We start from the raw sequence: 8,849 nt of genomic DNA on the forward strand, positions 1-8,849 counted from the left end.
AATTGTACTGTATATATAAGTAAAATATTAATTTCTTGAGCATTCTTAACAAAAATTTTGACTTCACTACTGAACTAAAGTGCTTTATGCATGGTTAACTTTGTGATAGCTCATGGAACTTAGAAACATGAACCAAGTAGTGTATGGGGAAGTTGAATATTGTTATTATTATCCAAATATAGGTAGTGGGAATATATGTGGAAGATTGCCAAAAGGAGAAATGAGACAATGATTGAATTTAAGGATTTTGTATTTTTGTATTAAAAGCTCACAAGTAGGTACAATTTAAAAACTCATGCAGGACAACGCAGATTTTGTTGGGGGTATATGACTACTTGAATCACTTCATACATTATCTGATTTCTTTGAAACGAGTGGTCAGGAGCAGATTTAGGAGGTCGAGAGGGTGTTCATCTGAACTCCGTTTAATAAAAATGTACGTATAGATTTTGAATTTCCTAAACACAAGATAAGATGTTGGTATAGTGATTTAATTAGAGATTCAAGATTTATCTCCAAGTTCAACGTTCAAATTTAAGGCACTATATTCTCCTTAAATTAGAACTTTTGGTAGTTATTGCCGAAATTTTATAGAGTAGAGTGAATATGGTCCAAATCTCGAAAAAAGTTTTTCTCGATCACTTCAATGCCTATAATTTGAAAGATAAGATGAAAGAAAAAGCATTTGTTCATGTTAGTAGTTATAGTAAGTTGTTTTTAAAAAAAGATTTGAAACATGAAATCATCGACATCTATGGAGAAAGATGATGGAACCATTAAAACTAGTAAAATAAAACATGACACCTACTAAAATATGTTAAATTACACTAGTGTAAAAAGGATCTTACACAGTCAAGATATAAACTAAATACATGTAAATTTAGCAGAAGGGTTTATGCGGAGTAATTACGTAGGAAAAGGATACAAGAGCATCAAATTGGAAAAATACAAAAATGCATTTTCATCAGATCCAGATCTTTTCTTTACCTCAGTAAAGAAGGCAGCATGTGTACTAAAGCTCCCGCTATGATAGCACGGAATCCAGGAAGGGATCGAACAAGGGTATATTCTACACAACCTATAGTGGGAAAATACATTTCACACAGGTCTACTACCATATTACAGAAAATACAACATATTCAAGTATCCTATAATTTCCAAAAGGAGCTGATACCTCCAAGTTCTTCACAGCTAGGGCCAAGCAAATTGTGTCTACTGTAAAGCAAATATATTGACGTTCACATCTACTCAGAACATCCATAGTTGTTACATTTTGTAGCATACTATCGGTATAAAGCAACAGTGATATTAAAGCTAATTACATAATGAACATTTGGTGAACCTGTATCATACAACATGTTGGGTTCTCAATTCTGAAGCGAAGTGTATATGCCAACAAGAGATGTAGCCAACCCTCTGTAATCCTACCAAGAAGCTGAAAAAGAGAACGGATGGAGGCTTCTTATTTTTAAGTTTTTGCCTGAAGGAAGAAACATTCACGGCCCCAATAGTATCCTTCCATAGTTTTGAGGACATTGAGCAGATGATTGCAAGGGCAGAGTCTCAAAGCCAGTGCCCTGAACACGATTTTCTATAGTTCCAAACCGGCTCATGCCACCATTTACAATGTTGTAGCATGCCGCAACTGTAGCTGGCTGTACTACCATCATACTAGAACTTGAAACCTGAACTTGGCTATGTACAGTTTCTGCAGGCAGTGTGTGCAGTTGTCCATTGCGCCTATTCTCCATATCATAACCTATACCAACACCTAGATTCAAGCTAACTGACCCATTCTCTTCCGTCCTGACCCTTGAACCCCCAGTTACAGATGCTGATCCTGCCATTTCATGGTTATTAGTCCTGGCTGCTGGTACATCGTGATTGTGTTTCCCCTCATATGTAGTAATTACAGCTTTGGGATCATGGGATGCCCTCTCCACATGTTTCCTGACAGGGCATCCAGCATTGGTGCACTTGTAATAACTCCTACATCACATTCACATGAGCACCATAAAAACATAAGAAACTCACGCCAAGACCAGGTTCATTGTATTTTGGATGTAGACTTTACAGTTTTAGAGGTAAATTGACTATTTTCTATACCTAAAATGATAGCTAAATAATCGCCATCCTTCCAAAGACTACAAAATTGAAAGAGAGGTCAACAAATCTATGTTCTTTCACCTTCCTGTTTAAAGTACGCCAAATTAATGAAAACATCACCAGGTCCTCCATGCAAAGATATTCAGAAGTTTATCAAAGATTTGATGAATTGTTAGATGCATGATCTCTCTGTCTGCTCGGGCTTCAGTTTAGCGATTTCTACCCATGAAAGCTAATTAAGGGTATTTTGAGTTTCAGAAAGAAAATTTAGGAGATCAGATATTCATATTGTGAAAATAGAAAATTTTCAATTGACTTAATACATAATATAGTAGGTTATCAATTCCTATGCTAATAAAATAAGTAAATATTCTATAATTAAATAGAATATCCTGAGGTATCCTATAGAATATATTCTATATGATTTTCTTCATTTAATACAATAGATCTAGGCGTGTATGAATCTAGTCACAAACTACCTTGATATTTTAACACAAAAAAGGTTATATTCATTTGTCCTATATTCCTAATTAAACATTTACCTGAAGATAATCGATCAAGCATGAAAACCATTCACCCTCTACTACTTAGATGTCTCACTAGAAGTTCATTCAGCTCATGCTGAAATGTTTGTTTGATAAGCTGTATACAGAACTCTATGGTCTGCTGCTGAAACAAGGGCATTACAATCACGCCTTTGGCAAATAAATGAAATACTGAGTGGTGCAATTTTCTATATTTTAGAGGCACAAGGTTCACACGCAGTCATGCAGGTGCATGTTAACCCTTGCTTTACTTCAGCACTTCAAGGGTATGAGAGTTGAACCTAGAACCTCCAAATACTTTAGGCCATTATGGTATTAAGGAGCTCTCTAGAGTACCAACAATTAAATGAGAAGCGAAAAACACAGATTGGATATAAATGGTTACTAAATGACTGTTTCTCTAATGGCAGCTTCACATGCTCCAACTTAACCTACAGGGCATCAAGTGGTAATTAACCTCTCAATCAAATTTTAGCCCAAAAAGTTGTCAAAGTAATACATTCAAGAATGGCACTGCTGCCATTAATCTATCATTAACACTGCCAATTTTCATACGTATTATTAATACTATGATATGTCTCTCTAACTCCAAGATAGGGGTAAGGTCTGCGTACACTCTGTCCTCCCCAGACCCCACTTTGTTGGACACTGGGTATGTTGTTTTGTACTATTAATACTGCGATAAATAAAAATGGGACTGGATTCAGAACCAAGAAAAATCTAATGGACCAAAATTGAGTGTAAATAATATAACATAAAACATCAAACAAAAAAATTAGGTGGAAAAGGGGATCAGAAGAGACTGCTAGATGGGAAGAGGGAGGGTTGGAGAGCTAAATATGTTCATTCTACATAATAAACTTTATTTGATTTATGAACATGGCTACCAAGCAATGAGAATTGACATATAAATGATTTCAAATCATTTCCCAACAGTTGGTACAGACTTATCTAAGACCTCATTTAGAGAGTCTAATTAGTTGAAAGTGTTAACATTCTACGCTGATTATGTTACAGACCCAAAACTTTCTGCTATAACACATGACTTCCCAATTTTTCCAGTTATGGTTGTATGGGATTGTAAATAAGTTTCAGTTCACAGCTTAATAAGACATCACCACTACATCTCATGATTATTCTCATCTCACCCAAAACAATAGTTGGCTATCTATTTCTTAACTTTGCTAAGTAACACTGTTATTGAGAGGGGAACCTATCGAGTCGACTAGAAAGATGGCTTAGAACATTATGGGGAACTCCCCCTAAAAGTATTGATTTACTTTGGACCATAAAACAACTTCTTAACCAGTAACTACCATGAACTTCAGACACTTAGCATTAGATGACACACAATGCTTTAAATACCTGGGATTAGGATTACCACGGACCACCTTTTGACCGTATTTCCGCCACCTGTATCCGTCATCCAATATATCAACTTCACTCACAGTTTGAACAACAACGCGTGGTTCACGGATAGGCTTAACAATTGGTGTAATATCCATGCCACCATCCATTTTCCTGCTTAAAGACTCAATTGTAAAACCGGATTACTACACAGGAATAAATTTAGGGCCCTCGGTTTTTACCTTCTTTTTGCAAATGGATCATCCTCGTCCACCTGATCATTAGCACTATGCAACTGAGACACTGTACCTTCAAGACCATCACCACCAGCTTGTCGAGGTGATAGTGGAGTACCGCTGGGCTCAGTGTTACTAGTCTGGGCATTAGTGTTGAATTTGTCTTCAAGAAAAGATAAAACAGAGAGAGGAATAACTCCATATGAGATCAAAGAAGCTTCAATAAAGACTACCATGTCATGCATTGGTTGAGTAGGAAACAACCCGTAAAGAGCAATTCAATTTACCTTCTTGACCAGTTAGGCATGCATCTCTCTCACCTCTGTCTTCTTGGATGGAAGTAAGCGCACCAGGAGTAAACCTACGGCTGGGCTGGGGTTTAGGATGATCATGGGAACCTTTATACACTATCTCTGTTATTTGTCCATCAGGAGAGCGCTCAAATATCTTTTTAACTTCACAGTTTGGGTATGTACATTTGTAGTAGCTCCTTGGGAATTCACTTCCTTTAACAAGTTTCTGGCCATACTTTCTCCAGTTATACCCATCTTCTGATGATCTCTCAGCTGTTACCGATGATACATCTTTATTATCAGCATGTGACACTTGCGAGCTTGGATTTGATTGACCCCTCTGATTTATTTCCTCATTATCAGTTGCAGCAGCAGAAGTACTAATTGACGAGGCTTCTAAACTAACAGGTGCAGGTAGACTCAGCTCTTTTGAATCAGGCATCTCGCTGTCAACAAGAGCTGAAGGTGCTAATGATTGAGAAAGAGATCGATCTTGAACTTGAATCAGAGGTTCACTTTGCTGTTGGTTGAAACCTGCAGAAATCTTCATTACAACAGTGTATTAGGAATTAACTCAATTCAACTCAGCTAAAATAATAATGAAGCTCACATGTTGCTTCTTTAGGTACTAAAAGAAAATAAAAAACTAAATCTGCACGGCCTTCTTATTGTTGTTGGATCCTCTGTCATTAAATCCATAAAATGTAGAAAGAAAGGAAATGCTTCCAAACCCCAAAGTATCAGTCAAGTGAGATGAGCAATTCATCAGAACCACACATCCACTCAAATGTAGAAGAAAAAAAATAAAACCAAGAGGAAAAAATTAGCGACATATATGGAAACCAAATACACGATGCAAACAAATCATCATTTTCCTGGCAATGAGTTAACACCTTTTGACTATACTTTTAACAGCTACACTCCATTTCTTTTCATTTTATAAAGTCAATCTTCAAAATTAATTCATTTAAGGGTCTTGAACTATCAACAATAGAGATGTAATCACCTTGTTACAAAAACTGAAAACAAACAAACAAAACAAAAGGTGCAATCATTGTACCATTTTATTTTCCTGTTAAAGAAAGAATTGACCAAAAACCTACCCTGTTCCCACAACTTTGGTCACAAAGAAGTTATCTCTCACTTGCAGATGCCTTTTGTATGTTTGACAAAAAGATCAACAGAATTACTTTGACTGACATTTCATGTTATAATTACAAGCATACAACAGGCATCAAGTGCAAAGAATTGTGTTATAGTCCTTTTTATATTGGTAATAGTTGTGTCTCCATCCTTTCACGAATGAGATGCGGCAAGTGAGAGAGTGGGTGTGTGTGTGTGTGTGTGAGAGAGAGAGAGAGAGAGAGAATTTCAAGAACACCAAAGTCAGATTTTTAAGCAAATTTCTGAATCAAGCACAGTTCAATTTAAGGAATGGATTGGCCCATTGAGAAGTTTTAAATGGGGAAGAGAGAATAACTAATATTCACTAGTGCTCTTGTTGTATTTCCTTGTTTCTAATCTAATTCCAGCATATAGGCTTTGAATAAAACCTAGGTAATTTATTTCCAATATGCCAAGGATAACAGTCAAGGGCATTACCACTGCAGCTTCCTTCGCCAGTGATCCTGATGTAGAACTAGATGCAATAGCAAATTTAAACTCAAATTCGCCGGTCGTTTCACCATATGCATTTCCACTGGAACAGCTTCTCATAAATGAAAAAGCAGCACTCCCACTAGAGCCTTGCATTAGTTGAAATTTGGAGAAGGAACCTGTGGTCGGAGACGGCTCAGCCTGCAGGTTATAAGAAACACTACTCAGTGATCACAATCTCCTTTCCAAAATAGAAGTAGCATCTGAACATAGGATAACCAAAGTGATACAAACTTTCCTCTTTTTCCTCAGCTTCCTCCTCCTTTATAGGGGAAGAGACCTTTTTTTTTCTTTTCGCTATCTTTCTTTATCAATTATCATTCCATCTCAGTGGTGGGTGAAGATGCTTTCAAGAAAAATAGATGCTACTTATAGTAGTTTCATATGTGATTCATCACCAGCCACTGAAGTTAGAACCTTTCAATATAAGACTTAAGTGACACATGAAGCACACATGCTTATAATAATCATGCTGGTTAGAATAACAAAAGAGTAAATAACTTTCTGATGCCATTATTATGTCCACATTCATATCACCAGTATCTTTTTTTCTCTATGGAACAACTTAGTGGTAAGTTGAGCACCTTGCCAAAAGGAAGATTCAACATGTGAAGAAGCACACTGACGGCTATATATGCAGGGGACGGCAGAATATAATTCTACGAAAATCTAGAAGAATAATCATACATCAGCTTCCCTAATGTAAGCATCAAAACCAACGGTTGCAAATTTCACAGAAATCCATATCTATACACGTATTCCCCAAAATAGCACTCAGGTGGGGAAAAGGAATCAAACAACAAATTGCAATAAAATGAAAACAACCAAACATATAATTAATAGTTCAAAATGTACTTTAAGAAAGCAGAAATTACATCAATAAATTCCTCCGGTCCTCCACTCGAGAGTATCAAATAAGGAAAACAATTTGAAGACAGCACAACTATATTACTTTCGAATTAGCAATCAAAATACTAGTTAAGATATCCAATTTCATTTTCTTAACAAACGAAAAGACATCTAGTTAGGTTATCGGATCCCAAATCTGAAAGTGAAATTTCTCAAGTGTAAATTTCATGTGTTGAGAAGTAGAACTAACTTTGATGTTAGAAAGAAGAACGGGAGATTCGAGAAAGGATGAAGGACTGAGACCAGGAGGGATGGTGATACATGCGGAGGAGCGAGAGATCGGGAGCTTAGCAGGTGACATGAGCTTGTATTTAGCACCGGTGTTGGATCCAACGGTGGGGGAGAAGGCAGCATCGGAGCTTGCAAATTTGACTTGCTCAGAAGATTCATTGATGGAAGGGAGTGGAGATGAGTGGTTGTATTGGTGAGGGTGAGAGTGGGAGTGAGACTGAGAATCTTCCATTGACGGATTCAGGAGAGTTTTTTTTGGAGGTAGGAGGAGACACAGTCAAAAGGGAAGAAACAGGATGGGGATGTGGGGTAGGGTGGGGTGGGGTGGGGATGTGGGGGCATGGAAGGGACAGGGGATGAGATAAGGCTAAGCTAGGCTAGGGATGACAATGAGACCAGACGACATGGGAGCGTGACCAATTGAGCTTAACTCATAATTTTTTTTAAATCGTCTTACATGATAATTTATTACAATTTTTTTCATTTTAAAATCGTCTTGCTCTGTTACATATGTACCTAATAACTAGCATAAATTTATAGTTTTTTGTTAATTGAGTTTAATATGAAACATAAAATTCATAAAAAAATAAAAAAATCATTTTTCGCCAATTAACATCTCAACAACTAATTAATGGTTTCTAGTTAGCATTTCAGCAATTGTTTCTAAATCGCTAATTAATATTTCAACAACTAAAAATTTACTGGCTAGATATAGTTTAATATAAAAGTTTTGTATTTTTTATTTTTATTAATTACAAAAATTTAATTTTCTTTGGGTTCTTATTTGGTTATCTTAAACTCACCCGTCCATATTATCTGTTAAAAATAACTACTTTAACATGTTCCCTGCTCGCCTCATCCCGCATAATATTAAGTCTATCCCACCCTGTATAGCTCTAAATTCTTTCCATAACCGCTTTGTCCCGCCTTATTGGCATTCCTACCAACAAGGGTTGAGTGTAGATGAGTAGGAAAAAAACAAATAATCTAAGTAAAAATTGCTACATAATTCTTCTTTAATGTTTTTGAACTAAAATAAAAAAGACGGGGTGGGAAAGGAGAAATAGGAATAGATTATAAGGCACAAAATTGAACTTCCACTAATAAAGGTGAAAGTTTAGATAGACAACTAAGTTATTGAAAAAAGATTGAAAATCGTAAACACATGGTGTTTTTAATTCTCTTGAAATTTTTGATCAAAAACATTTTGTTGGTCATATAATCTATGACAAGTCATAACTTTGCTGAAATTGATTCTGAATTGTGTCTATTATTTTCTTTTTTGAGCATTAAATATATTTATTAGATTCATTCTATAGTTTTTCTCAAGTATGAAAAGAAAAATTCGCAATTTGGCATGGGTTTTATTTGAAAAGAAAACTTTATTTTTAATAAATAGGATTTTACTTGGTTTGATATGCTAGCTTGATCGGAAATTAGAAAATATCCAAAATTGGAAAATAAGAGCAATTTGTAAAGAAAGTTTTTTCAAAATAAACATTACTCGAATTTAAAAGATACTAATA

General features: G+C 35.8%; 1 protein-coding gene across 1 annotated transcript; it reads right to left on the reverse strand.

Moving 5' to 3' along the window:
* Positions 1-1,225: 1,225 nt before the first annotated feature.
* Positions 1,226-7,583, reverse strand: LOC125862541 (probable WRKY transcription factor 20). The gene is made up of 6 exons (XM_049542642.1): positions 7,283-7,583; positions 6,130-6,324; positions 4,522-5,071; positions 4,241-4,397; positions 4,017-4,172; positions 1,226-1,989 (listed from the first exon to the last, which is right to left on the reverse strand). Exons 1-6 carry the CDS (start codon positions 7,553-7,555, stop codon positions 1,497-1,499), a joined length of 1,824 nt encoding a protein of 607 aa, XP_049398599.1. The 5' UTR covers positions 7,556-7,583; the 3' UTR covers positions 1,226-1,496.
* Between the last annotated feature and the right edge of the window lie 1,266 nt (positions 7,584-8,849).

This window comes from Solanum stenotomum, chromosome 4 (genome assembly GCF_019186545.1).
Source record: "Solanum stenotomum isolate F172 chromosome 4, ASM1918654v1, whole genome shotgun sequence".
Classification (NCBI taxonomy): Eukaryota; Viridiplantae; Streptophyta; class Magnoliopsida; order Solanales; family Solanaceae; genus Solanum; species Solanum stenotomum.

Bases quoted from the DNA above. Each gene is read 5' to 3' on its own strand.
- LOC125862541 (XM_049542642.1), bottom strand. From the start codon at position 7,555: ATGGAAGATTCTCAGTCTCACTCCCACTCTCACCCTCACCAATACAAC. The intron at 5,072-6,129 runs GTAATGCCCTTG...GTTGTAATGAAG, and splicing joins TGGCGAAGGAAGCTGCAGTG to ATTTCTGCAGGTTTCAACCA. The intron at 4,173-4,240 runs GTAAAAACCGAG...GTCTTTAAGCAG, and splicing joins GATCCATTTGCAAAAAGAAG to GAAAATGGATGGTGGCATGG.